Genomic DNA, 22,196 nt, shown 5'->3' with positions numbered 1-22,196 from the left:
TGGAGTGTTATTCAACTCACTTAAAACACTTTTCAACTTAAAATTTGCCTTCAAAAATATCCCATTTTAGCCTTGCCCGGAAACTTTTCGCGGGTAGTGTAGGTCCGCATATATGGCCAATTTTTGATCAATCTAATTGATGTACAGTAATTTCTCAATTGTTAATCAATCTTTAAAAATCAGTGCCAATGAGGAAAATTGATTGAGATGAGATTGAGCATTTATTTATCAATTTAATTATCTAAATAAATACTCAATTTCTTCTCAATCAATCTTCCTGATTGGCACTGATTTTTAAAGATTGATTAACAATTGAGAAGTTATAGTACTAATTAGATTGCTCATTTATGTAGGTCTTAAAAATAGTTCAATTTAGTAAATTCCGCTCTCGTTCCTCTTGGTTTAGAAAAGAGAATATCTGTAGACTTTGCAGCTAATTAAGTATGTGCTTATTGGAATAGAGAAAGTCAAGAAAAAATGACGATCAGCTCATAAAAATTAAGTGATTGATCAATAATTGACTAATAATTGGAAACAAATGGATGTTTTTGATAATCCGGTCTTCGTCAGTAGGGGCTTTTCTTTTTAACCAGGAGTTAAAAGGAAAACTCAAATTCTTCTTCCAGAGCTTTCGGCTCCCTCCGAGCCTTTCTCAATGGATCAAATTGTACATTCCTTATGAAAACTCCTGGAAACGTCCAAGACTATCACAGAAACAAATGGACCAACTGTTTAATAAAGAATTTAAACAATAATATTTTGTCAATACTTGATCAATCAATGATTAAAAATTGATTGTGTTAAAATTGACTCAATATTGATAGAGCTAATATTAAGTAAATATATGTCCGCATAGAGGGTCAATGATTGATCAATCAGATTTGGTCTGAGATTGGTCAATTCAGTCAATAATAATTTATAGATTAATTGAGACACATGATCTAACTCAATTGATTTTCATCAATTTATTAATCAATCATTGATCAATCTAATTGACTCAATCGTGATTGAGTATTTGTTGGCTCAATCAAAATTTTTCTTTTAAAATGTTTTAATTTATGCAATCAAATTTCTGATTTTCAAAAGAAAAATTCTTCTCAATTTCTCAAAGAAAAAAATGAAAAATGATACAAAAAAGTTAAGAAAGAATAAACTTTCTTCCCAGACGTGATTTTTTTCCTGACAAAACACCAACCAAAGAAGCCCCCAAGGAAATACATTGTAGAGGTAATTCGCTATTCCGGTAAATGTACAAATTCCACAGTACGCCTTAGCACATTGTCCATTGTTGGAAAAGTTTCTTGAAGGTATTATTCTTTTGGAGGATTTTTTTTGTGTTTAAAAGAAAAATGCAAAATAATATTTCCTTCTTTTGCAAATGAGTTAAATTTGCGCGGGAGTTTTTGCTTTTGATTTTACTCCTTTTCCTTTGCAAAGCTCAACGGCGTTGTATCAAAGAAGGATTCTTTAATGAATATTCAAGTAATATTTATGCCGTGTACACGATGGCACGAAAGGAGCAAATATGTGCGTTGAGAAACCCTTGAGATATTTTCTTATCCCTCCCAAATAAATCATCCTTCATGCTCCAGACTTGCAATTATTCCAAGAAAAAAGGGATGTGTTGAATGAGAAAATGATTAAAATTGATTTTTTTTTGCCTCCACACTCTCATCGCCGCACCTTCATTCACTTGACAGCCAATCTCCGATGAGCCCTTCAGTATTGCCATGGAGCTGGATGATTTACCGAAAGAAACACTCAAGCAGCTCATCTATGAGGAGATGCTGCTGTTCAAGGAAAGATTCCCCGATCCCGTTGTCGCGTAAATCTTCAACGTGCTCCAAATGCACACACAAATGTCGCGCGATTCGAACACGGATGGGAGGGATTGGGAGGAGCTGAAGGTGAGTCAAATATGTATTTTAACAACAACAGAAAAGTATATTATTTGAGAAGAATGAAAAATTGTAAATGAAGAGAAAAAAAGTGAATAAAAAACAGAACAATTAATCGATGCTGCGGTATGCAGCGAGTTAAAGACAACAGAAAAAAAACGTGAAAATAAATTTTAAAATGTGGTTTTAAATGTGAATTAAAAAACAACAAATTTTAAACTCCCCTTTATTGATAAAAAAAAAAAACATTGTAGTTTTTAGGAGGGTGGGGTGGTTTTTGTGAAAAATAAATAAACACATAGAGGAATACAAAAGGGTGTCTCAAAGTAAATGCTGAATTTTTTATTTTGAAATTATTTTTATATTTTGAGTAAAATTTATTTTTATCTCTGAAATTTTTCGTTTCACTGAAGAATAATAAAATTCTTCATTCGATTCATTCAAATCGTTGATTACGAGGTAGATTCTGATAAAAATCTCTTTTTTTTCTAACAGCTTAAAAGTTTCTTTTTAGGTTTTGACAAATGGAATTTATAAATCTTTCTGTCGTCGTTCTGTAAGAGACAAATAAAGAATTAGTTGTTCCAGAAAACAGTCAGAAAGATTTTGAAAGAGCCCTAGAAAAGTAATTTTCTTTCAAAAACCCGTTTAAGAATGAAATAAAATGTCAAAATCCTCACGGAAAAAAATAAATAGCCAAGATAGACACAAAAAATATTTCTCCCAGCTATTTGGCGTTAGAATATAATAATGTCCAGGGTAGAAATGAATTATGTCTCTCCCAGGCATTTGAAATTTCTAGCTCAGAAATTTTAGAGAAAAATCAAAACATTCAAAAATTAGGTTATGGGATGGTGTTGTTGACTTTCTCTGAAGAAGTGCAATTTTCCTGTGGACCCATACAGTAACATCTCATGATTTGTCGGAAAATCTCACAGTTTTCCCTGTGATTTATGAAAATTACCATTTTATGTGTGTATTGGAAAAAAATGACAAAATTTGTGAGGTAGTTAAAATTCTTTTGTAGCCGAGACTGGAGCTATAACTGGCTCGAGTACAAATTATGCGTGGCAGAGACATATAAGAATTTCTGGCTTGGATATATGTCAATTTCTGTACCGTACAACATTTTATTTTCCGTGATAAGATTTTTCCTAGAATACCAAAAATCTCATAACAAACGAAATGTAAAGAAAGAAATTCGTTAGTTGTAAGATTTTTGGTATTCTGAGAAACTTTTTTTAAGATTTTAACGTTTTATTTCTTTTTTTTTTTTGGGTTTTTGAGGGAAAATTACTTTTCCGGAGATCTTTAAAGATCTTTCTGAATTTTCTGGGACAACAAATTTAAATGATTTAAAAACATTAACTATCAAATTCTTACAAAAACTTTAACGGTTTTTGAAAAGAAAAGAAAAGAATTGTATCAGGATCTACTCCTACTTCAGATCTTGGGGTAGATTCTAATATAAAAGGTTTCTTTTCTTAGAATTCGTCAGTTGTAAGATTTTTGGTATTCTGGGAAAAATTTTAAAGGATTTTGACACTTTATTTCTCTCTTTTTTTGGGTTTTTGAAGGAAAATTACTTTTCCGGTGATCTTTAAAGATCATTCTGACTTTTCTTGAACAACAAATTCTTCGTTTTTCTTTTATAGACCGACAAATAGAACAATTTTAAAACATTAACTGTCAAAATCTTGAAAGAAAAGAAAAGATTTTTATCAGAATCGACCCCATTTATTGAATTTTAGTAACAAAAGAACTATATTTTAAATCAATCAAAATAATTAAATTTAAGTTTCATTCAACGTCAGTATAAATTAAAAATTCGTTAGCTCATAATATAATATTAAATCAAATGTTTAAAAAAAAATTCAGCATCTTCATTGGGACACCCTTTTGGCGTAAATTTTCCACAGTGTTGTGCCATTGAAAAAAGTAAAAGGAAAATATTGTTCTTTTGCGAAAAATGATTATAAATATACAATATACATATATATTGAGAAACTCAGCATTAAACATTCAAATATGCATGCCATTATTATCCTCCCTCAAGTATTTACAAAAGAAATAAACAAAAAATGTGAAATAATAAAAAAAAACGTAAATGGGTATATAATGTGAGAAAACATCTCTCAATAGAAAGGAAAACTTTTCAAATTGAGCATGATGATTTAAAAAAATGTAAGTATGTGTGTGTTTTTTGCCAATAATTTTTTTGGCACTTACATTGTATTGTTATTTAATTGATATAATATACACTAAAATGAGAGGAGGTTGAAGAGAGAGAGAGAGAGATTAAAAAAAACCAACTTTTTTCATTGCATGAACATCAACAAAAACAAATAAAACACATCATGATGTATTAAAAGGAAAATTTTAATTAATATTTGAGGGGTAAATATTAATAAAAAAAAAGAGAAAAGTATAAAATAAATGAAGAGCGTAAAGCTAAAATTGACTTCATACACTCAGGCTGAGTGCTTGTTAAATTACCAGAAATTCTATTTAAATTTTAAATGAGAGATGAATATATTAAATTTGATCAAAGGGAAAGGAGATTCCATTTGAGTAAAATGACGACGTAATGAGGAAAAAGAAAGTCTCCTTCTAAATGAAGAAAATTCCCATAGTAAGAGAGAAAAAAAAACTTCTAAGAAAGATGTTATAAATTTAATTAAAAATATTGATATTCTTTTGCGATAAAAAACTAACATTCTATAATAATTGATAAATGTTTTAGAAGAAAAAAAAAAGAGGAAATTTGTCTGCTGGGTTTAGGAGGATTGGGGGGGAAAGAAGCAATTCAAAGAGGTTTTGTTTTGAATTTATTTTATTAGATATTCTCTCTCTGTCTGAATTTGCTTTCTTTCCTTATGCGCATCTCCTTGAAGGGATAATCAAAATTCACTTTACACAGACGTGGCAAAGGAGGAGGGCAACCAAAAAGGTACCTCTACTTCTTTAGTATGTCAAAGAACACAAAAAAAAAAGAAATGTCTTCTAATGTAGGGGATGATGGGATATTTTGGGGCAAAATTGACGCATTTTGGGGAGAATTTTGACTTAATTTTAAAACGTTTAAAAACTACAGCTTAATCAGAATAATTGAAAGTAAATTGATGATTTTTGACTTGTTTACAGACCTTCTTAAATGAATGAAATTGCCCCACTTTTTAAGTGAAAAGACATTAATTTATGGCGATCAATTAAAAAAATATTTTAGTTTCATTTGATTTATTGGAAAATTAACATCCTATCAAATAAATATCAGGCCAAACTTCAAAACAAATATCGGGATCTAATTTTCTAAAAAGAATTAACCCATTTCCATCAATTTTATTCACATAGCTGAGACACATTTCGTTCTATAATAATTTTGTTAATTCTGTAATTTTAAATCAATTTAATTTAGCAAAGAATTAACATCCAATCATATAAATTTCAGACCAAACGTGAAAACAAATATCAAGCTCAGATTTTTAGAGAATTAACCCATTTCCATGAATTTTAATAAATTAGCTAAGACACATTTCGTGCTATAAAAAGTTTCTCTATGGTTAATTCTATTTTTGGTTAACCCTTTAACGTCCAACGTGAAACATAAAAACATTGAAACATGCGCTCTTTTATCGCGATTTTTATTCTATGAATTTTTTTAGAGGGCTTTTCTCACTCAGAACGTCTTCTTTGACCGCTTATGCGTGAATTTGATGCATTTGTAACATAGAAAAACAATTACATTAATAAATAATTGAAAAAATAAAATGTTTCACGTTTGGGTCAGCGTATGATCCAAAAAACCTTAAAGGGTTAATTAATTTAATTTAATAAGATCCAACTTCACATGAAATAATTTAATTTTCCAGCTAAACCTCAAAATAAATACGGCTCCATCTAATTGTGACTCAGAAAAAGACTAATTGAGACTCAATTCCTCTTTTTGTGACTCAACTCTTTTCTTTTTTAGAGTCAGCCCTTATATCCAAGACACATTTTGTGCCAAAATTAATTTGAGATTATTTTAGCTTATGATTAATTAAATTAAAGATCCAACACTCAATTAGATAATATAAATTCTGGATGAACAATTTATCATGCTCTAAACATTTAAAAATTACTCTTTTTTCGTTAATTATTCTCATAGTCGGGACACATTTTGTGCTATAAAGTTTTACGTTATTTTGTATGGAAAAAATAAATAGAAAATGAAAACTCTTAAATTAAATTGGGTCACATCTCTTTCAATTACAAAAATGAGTAAATAGAGAAAAAGTTGAAAATAATAAAGAACATTGAGATTTCTCAGAAATTACATTCCCCCATAAAATGTTCTTGATCCAATTGGTTCGAATCTTTAATAATAAAAAAAAACATTTCTGAGATTTTCATTGAAGAAAACCCTTCGTGAAAACCAATCAATTATTCCGGGGGTGGCCGGGGGAAATGGGTTAACGAAATTCACGGTGAAGCATTATAAAAATTTCAAAAGTCAGTTATCGGCCTTTTTTGTTCTTTTATTTTCATTTTGCGTCACTTTTCCCCACCCTCTCTCCTACTTTCTTCTCAATTTAATTTTTTTCTTTCTTGACTTCTCACCACACTGCTACACATTCACAAAAAGTTCCTCCAGCACGCGCATAGAAAAGGAAGGAAAAAACTTTCTGAAGGGCATATCTTGTTTATATTTTTTTTTGGAGGTTTCTCTTTTCGACAAGATTTTCTTTTTTTTTTTTCGAAAAAGCATCTGGTGGGTGATATTTTTGTCATCTTATATTGCTTTATGTGTGTTAGGGAGAGAGGTACATCCTCAAGGGAAGAATCCTGTCCTGCGATAACTTTTCTCTTCTTCTTCTTATTCGCATTTGAAGAAATTAAAGTTTCACGAGAAGAAGAAGAGAAGTTGTCCCCTTTGCCCTCCCTGCGGGACTGCCACATTGATCTCTTAGAGTGAATTTTATGGGAATTCAATAACATTGAGGTCACAATTCAATTTGGTATTGAAGCATTTAAATTGAGCATAAAGAAATGATGAGTATTGACAGAGAAATTCAATGAAAAAAAAACTGCTTCAAAGCTCTTTGAAAATTCGTATTGAGATAAATTCGTTTTTTTTCTTTTGGGGTAATTTTGGGATGTATATAGCTGTGCTGGTGTATTGTATACGTGAAGTTTAGAATGTTTTTTTTTTGTGTTTGCTTTATTCAGCATTCGTGGAAGGTAATAGAGATAAATCCACCTGGGAAAAGGTTAATTGGTTGAAATTCTAAGTTTATCGCAATTTGCATCCCTTCAGGCGTAATGTGGTAGTAAAGCACTCTAACAGAGAGGAGAGACAATATAGTTAATTTCTCAATTGAATTTCTAAATTTAATTCTAATTAAATTGTTTACGAAGGTTCATTTTAGCACTGAAATGTTTATTTTTTATGCAAAATTAAGCTCTGAAGAAAGCTCTCAAATGTTTAAAAATAACGTATTGAGTTTGGAAAAAAATTCTTAGAATTTATTTTCTATTTTTAAACAAGTTGAAAGTGATATGAATACGATGAAAAAAAATTCTATATAAAGTTCTCTCAGCAATATTAGACCTGCAGAGGTTAGTTTATAAATTTAGCTGCAGGAAAATTTTCCTTCTATATAGTTTCATTTTTATCCCCTTTGGGAGGATGTTTAAGAATATAATCTCATGATGATGGAAGAGGGTAATTGCGGGGTAGGTGTACGTACGAGAAAGTATAGAGAGGAAGATGAGAAAGTAAATAAACCCACCATATCGCACTCAAATAATAAAAAAGAAGAAAAAATGTGAAAAAATTTTTGCAGAAAAAGAAGGATAAGAAAAGCTCTGGTTGAGATATTTTCCTTCTTCAAAAACAAACGAGGAAATTCAAAGAAATAAAAATCTTTTCTCAATGAAACCCATATTGTGAGCTATTCTCATGTCTCTTTCCTTTTTTGTTTGTTCATGTTGAATGCAGCAAAAATAAAATTCACATTACAATGCGCACAACAAAAATAAGAGAAAAGTATATTAAACAAAAATAAATAGTGAGGAAAACATTATAAATAAATAGATGAGAGAGAAAAATTCAGAGGAAAACCAAAAAAAATTGCAAAGTAGAGCGAGGAAAAAAAGTTAATTATTTTCCCATTTCATATTCACCACAGTCGTGCGATGGGGATGAAAATAAAGGGCTCAAAAGACCGTATCAGAAATTAATGAACGTTGAGTTTTTGAATGTGTTTTGAAGGAGTTCATTCACATTCATTAAAAGCAAATAATAATAATATTAGAGGGGATAGAAACATTTCTAATTTTCTGTCGGAAAATACAAGAGCAATGCAACGATTGACCCTCTAATATTTTACTTTGTTTTAAATCAATTGAAGCACAGAAGCATATGCTTGATGCGTTTTTTAATCTTTTAGATTAGATGAGAAAAACATTGAATTTTATTCTTAAAACTGACACATAACCCTTAAATTCTTTAGGAGTATTTTATTCTTTCTGGAAGCATCAAGGTAATTTTATTAATTAAAAAGTGAACACGATATTTAGCAAAGCTTTCAGTGCATTACCAATTACCATGCCTTCGTAAAACATCATGAAGAAGATTTTGTTAAAAAATTTTACTCATTTCTTGTTAGATTTGTCATTCATTACAAGTTCAATAAAAGCTTAATTTTTTCAAAAGACCTTTTTTAGGAGCATTGACGCATATGCTTTATGCATGTGAAGAGAAATTGAGTTAAAATAGGGGCGTGGTTTTTACATACTTTGCAAATCTCTTCTAGACCTTCTAGATGATATAAAATAAAAATGAAACGTTTTTTTATCTTTTAATTACGTAAATTAAATTAATTTAAAGGTTAAATTTTCTTAAAATTTTTTTCCCAAATTATGTAATTGGAAAGAATTTTGACATTAATAAAAATGAATAGACTCCTTTTATTAATTCATTTTCGTTTTAAATTTTTATTAAATCTTCTTAAAAGACATCTCTAATTCTTCTTTAATTTATCTTTAAAAAGTTTTTTTTTTAAGCTTTTTATTGATTTTAATTAAATTAAAAATTAATAAATTCTTTTAAAATCTTCAATGTTCCCGTATTATCCGATATGGTCTGTAAAAGTAAATCCAACTTTGACAAACTTTTTATTTTATTGAAATTAATTATTTATGAATTTCTGCACCACAAAGGCAGAAGTTCGTAATTAATTATTTTTAATTGATTACTCCCCATGATATTTGAAACCATATATGTAATAAATAATGGAAAATAAAAATATTTGCAGGAATGGCGTAAAAAATTGCAGCATTCAATTAATCTTCAATTTATTTAAAGATTTATAAAAAGTTTTTCTTTTCAAAAATTCTCTCTGTCTTATTTTCTCTGAAAATCAATTCTTTCAATGAATTTCTCTTTCGAATAAAGGAGCATAAATAGGACGAACGTTAGAAGATTTTTAATAAAGTGATGATGAGATATTAAAAAAAAAAAGAAAGAAAGAAAAATCTACATTTTTTGAGATCGAATAAATGTTCTGTGAGAGATTAAAGTAAAAAAAAAGAATATATAATTGATTATCAATAGATAATATTGTTGAATTCCATGAGATAAATTTATTCCTTTTCCCCTTATTTTTAACAATTAAATGAAAAAAAAAAATTAAACTATCTCGATGTTGATTCATGGATAAAATTAGGATGAATTTAAAACAATAAAAAAACACCCGGAAAAGCGAGGAAAATGTCTCTAAATGTGGTTTATTTTTTCTTCTTAAAATTACAAAAAAAAAACAATAAAATAAATGGCATTTGTACTTATAATTGTATAAATATTAATTTAAAAAAGATTTTAAAAAACATGAAATTTAACAAATTTTAATGATATAAAAATTTTTGAATTTACAAAAATTTTTAAGATTATTAATTAATTAATTAAAAAATAGTGATTATTAATAAAAAAAAAATAGACAAAGGATGATTACCATTTTTGAGATAAAGAAAAAAACAAATAAGCAAGTGAAGAAAAAACTCAAGTATTGTGTAATTCAAGAAAATAATAATTGTGTAATTTTCCTCCTCAAATTTTAATCAGCCTGTGTGTCTGTTGTGTACATTAAAGAAAAAAAACAAAGTGAAGAAAAACTATATTGTAAGAAAATTTTAGAAAATTCTTGAGTGTTTTTTCTTTTCTTTTCTTTAAGGACATTTTTGAACAAAAAAAAAAGAAAGAAAAAATGTTGCAAAAAACGATTTTTGTGACAGAATGAGGAAGAAGAAAATTCCACACTCCAAGAAAACAAAAATTAAAAAATAAAGAAAATGGAGAAAAGGACAATTTAGTGATTAAGGCAACAAAAACAGATGAAAAAAAAAAACGAAGAAATGTGAGTAAAAAAATTTGTTTTCTTTTTTTGAATTATTATTTTAATCAATATTCTATCAATTTATTAAAAACAATGTAATAAAATGCAATGTTATTTTATTCATTAAAAGAATAAAGAGAAGAACAAAAAAAAACAGAGAAAAAATGGTGAATTTTGTAGCACAATTGAGCTGCAAACTGTTGCCACAATGCACCAGGTGGGTGGGTGGGAGACATTGCGTGGGGGTGGTTTCATAGTTGTTGTTTGAGGGAGAAAAAATGGGGAAACTAATCGAGATAATAAATTACATAGCATGCACCTCTTCAGGGAATTTAATTAACGAACATAAAGAATTGAAAGCACAAAAGAAGGTCCACAAAAAGGTATAAAACTTCATCAAGTTTAATTCGTTGAAACTTTCCGGCAGAAACTTCCCGGCAGAGGAAAGTTTGTAATAAAATTAAAACTAAAAGGGATGAATGAAATGTTCCGGTAACAGGGCTGAGGGTGAATTTGGTCAATTTGTCCATCGTCTCCGGTTTTTTGTCATTCACGAGGAATTCTGAGAAAACAAAGGGAAATTAGGGGAAAAGAGAATAGAAGAAAGTTCAATGTATCAAAAGCTTCTCAAATTGATGAGAAATCCATCTCAAGAGGAACCTCCAGAACTCTCCTGTACGTCATGACAGAAATATGGAGTCAATGCCATCCGATATTGGTACAATAGGGCCAATGTAACCGCCTCAAGGGAGGAAAATTCAATTTATATAGAAATACGATAGAGTTGCCCAAATAAATGCTTCGGGTAGAAGAATTTAGAGAAAAAAAAAGAAAATATTTGAAAGATTGTCCTTCTTATAGACTTAATGCTACTTAAAGAAAGAAGTTTCAAGGGGCAAAAAAAGTGCGTCGTATCAGAGTTTAATATTTGTACAACAGTTATACTTTCAATGTAACTGTTGTGCATTGAAAGTATAACTTTCAAAGTACAACAGTTATACTTTCAATGTATAACGTTATACTTTTAAAGTACAACAGTTATACTTTCAATGCACAACAGTTATACTTTCAATATATAACGTTATACTTTTAAAGTACAACAGTTATACTTTCAATGCACAAAAGTATAACTGTTGTGCATTGAAAGTATAACTGTTGTGCATTGAAAGTATAACTGTTGTGCATTGAAAGTATAACTGTTGTACTTTGAAAGTATAACGTTATACTTTTAAAGTACAACAGTTATACTTTCAATGTATAACGTTATACTTTTAATGCACAACAGTTATACTTTCAATGCACAATAGTTATACTTTCAATGCACAACAGTTATACTTTTGTGCATTGAAAGTATAACTGTTGTGCATTGAAAGTATAACGTTATACATTGAAAGTATAACTGTTGTACTTTAAAAGTATAACGTTATACTTTCAAAGTACAACAGTTATACTTTTGTGCATTGAAAGTATAACTGTTGTACTTTAAAAGTATAACGTTATACTTTCAAAGTACAACAGTTATACTTTCAATGCACAACAGTTATACTTTCAATGTATAACGTTATACTTTTAAAGTACAACAGTTATACTTTCAATGCACAAAAGTATAACTGTTGTGCATTGAAAGTATAACTTTCAAAGTACAACAGTTATACTTTCAATGTATAACGTTATACTTTTAAAGTACAACAGTTATACTTTCAATGCACAACAGTTATACTTTCAATATATAACGTTATACTTTTAAAGTACAACAGTTATACTTTCAAAGTACAACAGTTATACTTTCAATGCACAACAGTTATACTTTCTAAGTAGGGGAACATGGGGCAATTTGTTAATTTTAATTGAGAAATATATTTTCCTTGGTATGTACCGAGAAAATATTTTAATTTTGTAATGACGACTGTCTTATAGGAAATTTTCCGGGCTACAACTTTGTCTCACACGGTTTCTTTCTATCTCAATGGGAAAATGCATTTTCAGTCCATTTTCCGAACCTTGCGATATAACATTTTGCCCCAGTTACCCCTATAACGTTAAGACCTTTTTTTGTCAAATTATTTAATCTAATTTTTAGCCTAGTAAAAAAATTAAGAGAAATCAGAATTTTTTTGGAGTGCTTAGAGACAGTCAAACATCCTCCTACCTACCCTAAAAGAAATTCGATACAGCCCTGTTGCGAAGAGATTATTTTGCTGTATTTTTAGTATTTGTTCACCTCTTCAAATTCCTCCCAAAAAATCTCTTTCAAGTGATTTCTTTTCTTTGTCAATAAATTGGTTCATTTGATAGATTCGGAGATTTTTTGTTCTTCTTTTGTCATTTCAAAATGAGGCCAGAAGTGCTGAAACAAAAAAAAGGTAAGAAAATCCTCTAGAAGAGAATAATAAAAAAAAGAAAATTTAAATGATATTTCACAGTTTCCACGAAATAAATTCACTGAAAGATTTATTTTATTATTTAAATTTTATTTTTGTGGATAAATTAATTAGAAAATAATAATCTATTGAATTTTTCTTGAAAAATTAATGAGAATTCAAAGAAAATCTCTCAATGATTTCATTGCTAAATATATTCCATCTCATTCCCTTTTGCGCAATTAATATTTTGTAGGGTATTATTGTACATAATTTTTTTTTTCTTCTTAACTTTTCTTTATTTATTTAATGACAAAAAATGGAGGAGAAACAAAGTTATCCCTCCCCCCACCCACTGGAAAAAAAATACAAACTCACAAATAAGGAAATATCAGCGATTCATCAAAACGCTAAAGGTGAGAGTGGGTGGGTGGGTGGAAAGTTAAAAATGAAAGATATCCTTGTGAGAAATACAAGAAAAAAATTTCCCGTTTCATTTTTTTGTTGTTTTTCCTCCCCCTTCCCCAAAAATGTTGTGCCAAAAAACGAGGAGAAGGTGGAAGGGGAATCAATTTCCTCTCCCCACAGAGAGAGAGCAACAAAGAGAATTAAATTTCACATTCTCATGTTCCGTCTTTTCTTCCTTTTTTTTCCTCATTGTTGTATTTTCTATTGCTTTTTTTCTCGTATCAACCATTGTCTGAGAGAGCCTTTCTAACTTTCTTTTTTTTATTCTTATACCAACGTCTTCCGTGAGGTGGTTGCATCAACACACGTCTGGAGCATATTTCACCACCCCCGCCCTCTCTTCAAATCAACCACAATCCACCCCCCCACACATCCTGCGCCACTTGTTATACGCTATTTAATGACAATTTAGCACCTGTGGCTCATCTTTTCGCTTCCTTGTTGCGTGTACTCGTCAATTTTCCTTTTCATTTCCTTCGTTCTTCTTCGTGTCACATCCTCCTCAAGTTCAGAGCCAAGAATAAACTTCCTTTTACTTTACCAGGAAGAATCATTAATTTATTTCCCCACGTGTGTGTGTGGAAATAAATTTTTGGCGGAATGGGTAAATAATAAATCGCCACATTGAGCTGCCAGACAAAAATTGAAAAATTATCCCACATTTGATAAATTAGCATTTAAAAGGGGAGGGTGGTGCTGGTCCTTTTTCATCGCTCTACAACAACGTACAAAAGCCCTTCAAAAATTTGTATATATACCACCGACAAGGGATTGAGGGGGGGAAGAGGGATGATGGATCCCTTCGGAAGGATATTCAGGGGAATTGAGAAGCTACTCTCAATTGGAAAAGGCCTCAAGAGTTCTTCTTCTTCTTCCCTCAAAAAATGTATTCAACAAAGTATCAAAATTTCCTCAGCCTCTGGGCTCATTTTTCCTTCTCCTTATGACGCTTTTCAGCTCATTTTTCGTTGATATTTTTAATAACAGTGGGAGGAGGCGGGAAGTGATGCGAAATTGAAGGAAATTTAATGCCCTTAAAAGTTTCAGAAACAATATTCAATAATCTTTGAAATATTAAATTAATATTTGTTCTCAGGGATGGAGGAAATGCACAAGGATAATACGTAGGGGAAAGTGGCCCAATTTCGACCTCCTTCGACTTATTTTCAATCCACTTTTAAATGTAGAAAGTTATGGGAGTTAAAAGAGCATTAAATGGGCTTTAAAATGGTGCCAAATTTAAGAATATTGCTTTTTATTTTATACCATTTTTTCTCATTCTGCGCAGACCTTTGGAGGTCGGAATTGGGCCTCGTTTCCCTACGTTAACAAGGTTTTTGAGAGTTTTTAGGGAAGAAATTGAAGCTCTTAGAAATTTTCCAGACTACCCCAAAGTTGGGAAAATGTTTCATTAAACGAAGGAAGAAGCTAGAAATCTATTTAAGGAGATATTTTGACTTTTTTATGATTAACCTGCTGGCCGTCAAGACCTTGGAGCTTCCTTAGAGCGCCAAGGTGGGGTCGTTGAACGACCCCAAGAAGGAAGTCGATTTTCTCATAAACTATAAAACCGGGAACTGTCGGGTCACTACCTTTAGACTCCTTATATAGTCCTCTTGCCCCTTGCATCACAAATTCGCCACCCGGAAACACGCAGAAGAAGATATTAGGGAAAAACATTTTTCACTCATTTTTCACACTTTCTTGGTGAGAAATTTGCCACGAAGTTGACCGCAACTGCTATTTTTTTTTCACTACTTCCCCACATTCCCCTCACTTCCCGCACCGTGATAAATGGCAATATTTCTCGAATATTCTTTATGGTTTTGCACATTTATATGCTTCTAATTATGTTTTATGTTGTTTATGTTACTTATTCGCGATAATTCTGACACAGTGAGAAAGTAAACACAACCCTTCAACCCCCTTCAACCATATGATTTATGATGTGACTAACTTCATTCTAAGAAATTTTCCGCAGCATGGCCGTTACACCAATTTTTGAATTCCCTTCTTCTACATTTTCCTTAATAACTTTTCTTGTGGTGGCCGGATTGAGCTGAAATTTTTGCACAACCTCCTCAGATAACCAAAGAACTTATTTCCAAAAGATGGGAATGGTATCTTTTATATTTATTAAGTTATAGCACGAAATATAGGGCTGGGGTCGTTCAACGACCCCGCTTGGCGGCCTAGAGGTTAAAAAATAGCTTGAAAAGTTTTTTTTTAACGTCTTTAACGTTTGACGATTCTTTTTTTTTAAAGTCTGAGGCATAAGATTTTACATTTTTACCGTTCGTCGATTATTTTCCTCCACTTCACAAATCTTTTCTTTCATTTGACAATTGTTTTTCTAACGTTTGATGCTTTCCTTATTAAACATTTAACGTTCATTTAACGTCTTGTGCTTTTTTTAGCATTTCACAAATTTTTCATCATTCTTGTTGACGTTTCCTTTAATTTTCGCAGGAAAAGAAAAACCCTTCCTCAAATACGAAAAGATTCGCTCCATTATTCCTTAAAAGAAAATTATTCAAAAATTCAAAAGCAAAATATCGCTGGATTGTCTTCATTTTCTTTTATTTCTCTCTTTTTAGTTATACAATAAAACATTTTTTTTTAATGAATTTCTCTTCGATCAATTCAAAATTATTTTTATCTCCTAAGTCGTTTGGGGGTAGATAATATTTGCTGTGAATTAAAACAACGTGCTGCCTCCCCCATCTATCAGTATTTTAACTTGCCCCATCGCGCCCAAAGTTCTCTCTCTCTCTTCAATCCCGTCTGGCTGCCATTTCTCTTAATGAGCTTTTTCTCACACACAGAAACGCTCAATTTCTGAGAAAGGAATAAAAAAAAAGCAAGACAAGAGCCTTCTAATGATGGAAATTAGAATTCTATGCATGGAAGAATCATTAATTCGCCCTCAATGGTACTCCAACACCCCCGCCCATCCCTCCTCCAAAATCAGCAAAAGCTTCGAGCGAGAGAACGAGCAAAAAAATAAGCTTCTACGCGGATAATTTTTCTTCAATCTGGGCCCCAAATTTCCACCCCTCGCCCAGCTGAATACGTAGCAAAAAAAAGAGAACATTTTGAGGACATCAAGCGAAGGATTCTTTCGTGAATCCTCTTTATGCGAACTCTTGTCCTTCTCACGGAGAATTTAGTTAAAACTTTGACACGGAAATTTCCTCGAAGAGTCGCGATTCGTGCTGAAGATGCCAACAATTGAATTTTCCACCCTCCCCACAATGCCATCAACGGATTTCCGATAACTCCTCTGACTTTTTGGCGCCCCACAAAATTCGCGCTTCACAATATATTGCCCCTCCCCCCAATCCCCCTAACGAGGTGAAAGCTTTCAAAATCACCGTAAATCTTCCCTCTCTTTAAATACTTTAGCTGTTTTCCTTCCGTGAAAGCATCAAAGAAGCATCAATCGCACACTAAATTAAATGTTATTTAGGTAAAAACTCTCCTAAACCTTTCTAAACTTCCTCCCCCCCAACTCCACCCACATTTTGCAACGTTTTTTCCATGAAAATCGCATTAAATAATTCAGGAGGAAAAAAGTGCGCGAATCGAAGAATAAATAAATAAATAACATGGAATAGTCTGATGGGATTTTTTTTTAAATCCTCTTCTCTCTTTTTGTAGAAGAGAAAACATTTTTAAAAAATCCCCTCAGTTTGTAAATATTGCTCAATTTCTTTTTATTTATATTTATACTGATAGAATTAAAATATTTAAAATACTTTTCCCTCAATTGAAGATCAATTTTGCGTTTTTTTTTTTGCACAAAAAGGTAAAGAAATTAACTAACTTAAAGCTTTTAAAGGAAACTTAATAAAAGTGCTGCAATTTGTCAACAAAGGCGCTTCATTGATCTTCAATTTGATTTTTTAGTTTTGATTTTTTGTTTTGTTATTTCATGAATATCTTTGTATTTTTTTTTTCATTTGGAATACGTGTAGAAATATTTTTGGAATAGTAGGAATACTCACTCTCACATTAGTACTCGGCTGCGTAAATGCGTAAGTTGGTAACAAAAATTGTACGTTGAAATTTCATTTTTTAATGGCAAGTTTATCGTAAAAAGAAACAATTTTTTAATGAAAAACATTTCAAAGATTGAATATTTTGTGAAAAAGGAAAGATTTGACAGATGGTTTAAAAATTAGTACTTTTGGATCTTTTAGTCAGGACACACAACATTCAGAATAGAAGATTTCTTAGAACTTTTCAAGTTCGGAAAATTACAGAATTTAGTCCAAAAACAAATTCTAACAAAAACTGAGCTCAGTGCTACAAGAAATCCTAAATCAAAAGCATTTTCAAGTTTTTATGGTAAATGTCAGAATTCATTAAATGTTTGTGTTCAATGTGTCCTGACTAAATTTTATACAGAAATATATTTTTTGTTGTAATCAATCCAATAGTTAATAATAATTCATGAAAAACGGAAAGAAAAATAAATCAATGATTTAAAAAAAATAAAATCTTTTTAAGTATTCTATACACATGCCATAAATTTAGTACATGTTATTTAATAAATTTATAGATTAGTTGATCTGAAAGTGCTATAAAATTGCCAAAAGCGACTCTCATGAGTCACAAGAGCGATTTTAGTAGGGTTACTAATCTTTTCCAAAATTATATTAAACTTTTTTAGACTAGCATTTGCGAAACTTTTTATAGCACAAAAATGTGTCTTGGCTAAACTTTAATACTTTTCAAATCAATCAAATTTATGTCTTTAAATTAAAATTAAAAATTTCTTTTGGAACACATGAATTGTAAGAAAATTTAATGTTTTTCCCATTATCGTGTGGTCAATGCTTTAAAATTTTAAAGTCAAAAATGTTTCTCATAAAACTCCGAAGCTTTGCAAAGAAAATAAACAAAAAATCAATTTTTAACGTCAATTCTGTTAAAATTAATTTTCTTTTTTATATTCCAAGGGCAAAATACCAAAGGTCTCATTTTATAGCAACAAAATGTGTCTCAGCTGTCAATTTTTTGAAGTAAGTACTAATTTTTTAGACCTGTCAAATAGAAATATCTATCACGGAATTTCAAAATCTAAATTAGGAAATCTTAAAGATAAATTTTCTTCCACCGAAAATACTTCAAATCTTCTTTAATATTTTTTTTCCATTTAATTATAAGATTTTTATGGCATTGCAATTTCACTTACCTCCTAAAATAAAATTTAATTAAAATTGTCTTACGCATTTACGCAACAGTGTTGAATAGCTCTTAATAGCCGTTAAGCAACAATTCGCTTCATCTTCATTTTTCTCCCAACTTAACTATCAGTTCAACCCCCGCGAAGGTAACTCTACTCCCCCTCAAAACTTACCCCATGATCATCCCCCTCAGTTGTCCGTTGCGCTGAAATTGCTAAAAAGAACTGTGTGGACTTTGCGTGAGAGTGGGAATGTTTCCTGCCCCGTGACGCCATCCCCTTCGTGTCGGCAGAATAACCCGTAATCATCGGAATTGAGGTCATAAATCATCACGCCCCCAAAGCCATTGTCCTTCACCCACTTTGTCTTGCACTCCAGACTCACGGCGTCATCGTAGGAGATCCATTCGGTGCCGGCACTTGTGTACGGTGAACATGTTGCATTGTCAAACACCGTCGTCACGAAGATGTTATTCTGCTGAAACCAACAAACTTCCGAGTAGGAGGTGAAGCCCAGAATCCCCGTGGCGCCGAAATTCGTTGCTGGACTCCCAATGCGTCGATTGAGGGGATTGGCGAGATGGAAGGAATGCCCATACGTGGGTAGACCAATGATGATTTTCTCCTTGTCCAGACCCTGTTCGTGCCAGTAGTTTGCCGTGTAGTTTATATTCAGCATAGCCAGCAAACCCCGTTCATTCTCGCGCGCAAACAGGGGGGCATTTATCCCTGTGAATGGGGCTGTTTGGGAGTAGAAGTGGTAATCGTACGTCATGATATTCACAAAGTCCGCATAGCTATTGATCTCCCCAACATCGTAGGCAACGTCAATGATGGGTCTTGGGGCTGCAACAGCCACAGTGAGGAGGTACGTTCGATGTTCCCGCTGGTACTCCCTTCGTATCTCATGCAGCAGCTGCGAGAAATGCTGACGCTGCCGATCAAATCCCCCTGGAAATTCCCAATCAAGATCAATCCCATCCAACCTATAAGTCTCGAGGACATTCTTCAGGCTCTGAATGAAGTGCTTCCGATTTGCATGATCCTTCACCATCTCCGAGAATCCCCCAACATCTGCTCCACCTGTCCACACGAGAATCTTCAGTGCCTGATTAATCTTCTTCAGAGCTGCCATTTGCACAAAAGTCTCCCGGAGAACGTCGTCCAGGAACAACGTACTATTGACCACCCCCGCGAAGCCCACATTGATGTGCGTACACAGATGCGGATCAATGTCTTTGGGCAGCAAATCCCGTCCTCTTATCACATTGTACGGTGCCGTGTAGTAGCACACGAGCTTCCGTTTACCCCCTCGTTCGGTGGGAATGAAATTCCCATAGCGCGATGGGAAGATTCTCTCATTCTCCAGCTCCTTCACTGAAGAATTCTCAGTCAAAGCTGCTCCTTCATTGCTTCTCCTCCTGCTCTCACCATCACCCTCTTTGGGTACAACATAGTCACTCAGATACTGAGAATAGAGATTTGTTCGATGAATCCACAGTGTTGGAACATCTGTAAAATTTTATTTAAAAAAAAAACATTTTTAAGCATTAAAAATGTTTTTTTCTTTGTGTTGAAAAAATGATGTTTTTGCATTGAAAATGAAAATGAAATAAACATGTTGACGCGCGCACTAAATCGTGCGAATTTCTAATGCGAAATAATGCGACAATGGCCTTGTTTTGCTTCCTCTCGCTTCCATTCACTTTTTTTTTTCTTTAATTTACATGAAGGCAAAACATTTTATTGGAATTTTTTACATTGATTTAATTAAGATTTTTAACGTTATTTTTTTAAAATTACTTCTAATAGAAATTATTGAGATAAATGTAAAATTATTCTTTTAACACGATGGAAACCAGTGTAAAAAATAGATTTTTCTACGCGACGTGTAAAAAATAAGTAAAGAAAAAAGTGTACCCGGCTGGTCAAATTAACAAATCTTTCTGCTACATTTACATGAAACTGTTAACAGTTCATAAAGTTCTGAATTTATTTAGATGTAAAAAACAAATAATTTCCATTGTTAAAATCAAGGGGATGGTATAACCTCTTTGTCTGTGAAGAAAAGTCACTTTTTGTTGAACAAAATGTATGAGGAATTCTCGAATCTCGCTCAATCTCGACCGATTCCCGAAAAACACTTTAACTTTTTTTTTTATATTAATAAGTTATTTCGATGATGAGATAGGGATCAATCGAAAGCTAATTAAATGTAGTTTCGATTGCAAGTGGAATTTTGTAAATTAATCCCTTTGTCTGATGTCAGCCCGGGTTGATCAAAATCGGTCAAGCCGTTTTCGAGTTATGGTCGATTTTCGATGAAAAATTGTGGCGGCCATATTGACTAAACGGCTTGACCGATTTTCGAAAATGAGGTATCGCTGGAAAGGTCTTGATGCCCCCTACATCATATAAAAATTTCAGATTTTTCGCTATTACAGGGGCTGAGATATAGCGAAAACAAAATTTTGAGGTTATTCAAAATGGCGGACGGAGGGGAGAGGGGGGGGGGTGGATTTGACCTCATAATCGGATGTCTTCCGGTCGATATTTAAACTTTGCCGTTTACCGCAAGTCTCTATCTATTACCGTTCTCTTGCAATTTAGCGTTGTACTACGGCCAGACGGACGGACGGCCGGAAAAAATCTTATTTTTGGCGCATATGTTTTTTGCAATGTGGGGACCCTAATTCGTGCTCATCCCAAGTTTGAGCCCGATCTGACGACTTTCGATTTTGCTCGGTACACAAAAGCTGTGTCTGAAAGAAACACAGCTAAAATTCTTACAAAGTAAGGAGAGTTTAGGCCAGTTGGGTAATTTTTTTCGACATGAGTACTATAAACAATCGTTATTTGTTGGAATAATAATTCACAAAAATACTGAAATTGTAGTAAAAAAGAACAAACTCAAAGCATTATAAGTTAGTCCAGCCGGGTGTACTATTTTTCTACATCAATATAACTATTTGTTACACTTCGCGTAAAAAAAACATTCATCGTGTATTATAACATCTAACTCGGCTAAGGCGTCAAGTGTCCCTGAATGCGTTAAAAATACGTAAAAGGAATCTCCTCAAATTTTCTTCCCCATGTGAATCAGCTTTATCAAAAATTCTTATTTACTTTTCCAGCACAAACAAACCCAAAATGATAATTCAAATATTTTCTCGGCTGTTGTTTCTATAATTAGGCACGTTAGGCACACTTGATAAATTCAATTCACGCAATGGAAAAAAAAAAGAAATTTTTGGGGCCAAGGCGAGATGGAAAAAAAAACTTTCCAATGAATTTTAGAGGGAAGAAAATCAATAGAAAAAAAATCCCAACTTTGGCATTTTAATATTTTTGTTTTAGAATGAAAAAAAAAAAGTGCTTCGGGAGAGTTTGAGTGTGGTGGTGTAGCTGACAGCGGGGGCGGAAATGAAAAATTAATCACATACCAAATAATTTTGGGGGGTAATTGAAGCTGTTCCGGTAGATTATCGTCCATGTCGTGTACACTGTGACGCTGGACACTGCGCACAAGAGGATGAGGAGTGCAATTTGCAGGTAGGATGAGTACTTTAGTCTGCAATGATCAAGTAAATTGAATTAGGAAGGAAATTCCTTTGCATTTTATCCGGAAAGAGGAAGTTTGTCTCACCTTTTTTCACGCTGACCCTCCAACAATTCATACTTTACTTGCTGTTGGGACATTTTCTTCTTGTTCTTCTTGCTGTTTCCTCCTCGTGCACGTGATGGCAACTGTGCAGCGTCTTATGGGTCACTCATTCACTCAGCCAAGCAGAGTCATTGTGTTTTGCAGGAAAGTTAATAAAAACAAAGCGCACTGATAAGATTATTTTCACTGCTGGAATGATGAATTTCATTGACGAATAACTTTGACAATCAGCTGATGCAC

General features: G+C 32.2%; 3 protein-coding genes across 7 annotated transcripts in view; 1 reads left to right on the top strand and 2 right to left on the bottom strand.

Moving 5' to 3' along the window:
- The window catches only part of LOC129788758 (mitogen-activated protein kinase ERK-A), a 30,138-nt gene extending 19,713 nt beyond the window's left edge, over positions 1 to 10,425 (top strand). The window contains exons 7-8 of one of the 4 annotated variants that reach the window (XR_008750387.1): positions 1,701 to 1,907; positions 3,818 to 10,425. Coding sequence is in view for 1 of the 4 variants with exons in the window: in XM_055825085.1 (XP_055681060.1) it covers positions 1,701 to 1,829 (129 nt within the window). In the remaining 3 variants the exon portion in view is untranslated. Of the gene's footprint in view, positions 1 to 1,700 lie in introns of all 4 variants that reach the window. The other 3 variants (XR_008750386.1, XR_008750385.1, XM_055825085.1) reach the window with 3 other exon arrangements.
- Positions 1 to 22,196, bottom strand: part of LOC129788711 (mucin-5AC) — a 1,053,002-nt gene that overhangs the window by 659,812 nt on the left and 370,994 nt on the right. The gene's annotated exons all lie outside the window — the stretch shown is intronic.
- On the bottom strand, positions 15,665 to 22,048 carry LOC129788739 (chitinase-3-like protein 2). Of its 2 annotated transcripts, XM_055825059.1 has the most exons (4): positions 21,939 to 22,048; positions 21,736 to 21,863; positions 18,467 to 19,804; positions 15,665 to 15,939 (listed from the first exon to the last, which is right to left on the bottom strand). In XM_055825059.1, the coding sequence occupies exons 1-3, from the start codon at positions 21,989 to 21,991 to the stop codon at positions 18,483 to 18,485; spliced, it is 1,503 nt and encodes a 500-aa protein (XP_055681034.1). In that variant the 5' UTR covers positions 21,992 to 22,048; the 3' UTR covers positions 15,665 to 15,939; positions 18,467 to 18,482. The 2 variants fall into 2 exon arrangements, with proteins under 2 accessions (XP_055681034.1, XP_055681033.1); XM_055825058.1 differs by having other exon boundaries at positions 15,665 to 19,804.

The sequence above is a fragment of the Lutzomyia longipalpis genome, chromosome 2, assembly GCF_024334085.1.
Source record: "Lutzomyia longipalpis isolate SR_M1_2022 chromosome 2, ASM2433408v1".
Lineage (NCBI taxonomy): Eukaryota > Metazoa > Arthropoda > Insecta > Diptera > Psychodidae > Lutzomyia > Lutzomyia longipalpis.
The sequence above is the reverse complement of the archived record's forward strand: the minus strand, read 5'-3'. Positions and strand labels throughout refer to the sequence as shown.

Excerpts from the sequence above, each read along its gene's own strand:
- LOC129788739 (XM_055825058.1), bottom strand. The coding sequence starts at position 21,991 with ATGTCCCAACAGCAAGTAAAGTATGAATTGTTGGAGGGTCAGCGTGAA. Across the intron at positions 21,864-21,938 it reads GAGGGTCAGCGTGAAAAAAG|ACTAAAGTACTCATCCTACC; the intron begins GTGAGACAAACT and ends TGATCATTGCAG. Across the intron at positions 19,805-21,735 it reads TTACCCCCCAAAATTATTTG|ATGTTCCAACACTGTGGATT; the intron begins GTATGTGATTAA and ends AAAATTTTACAG.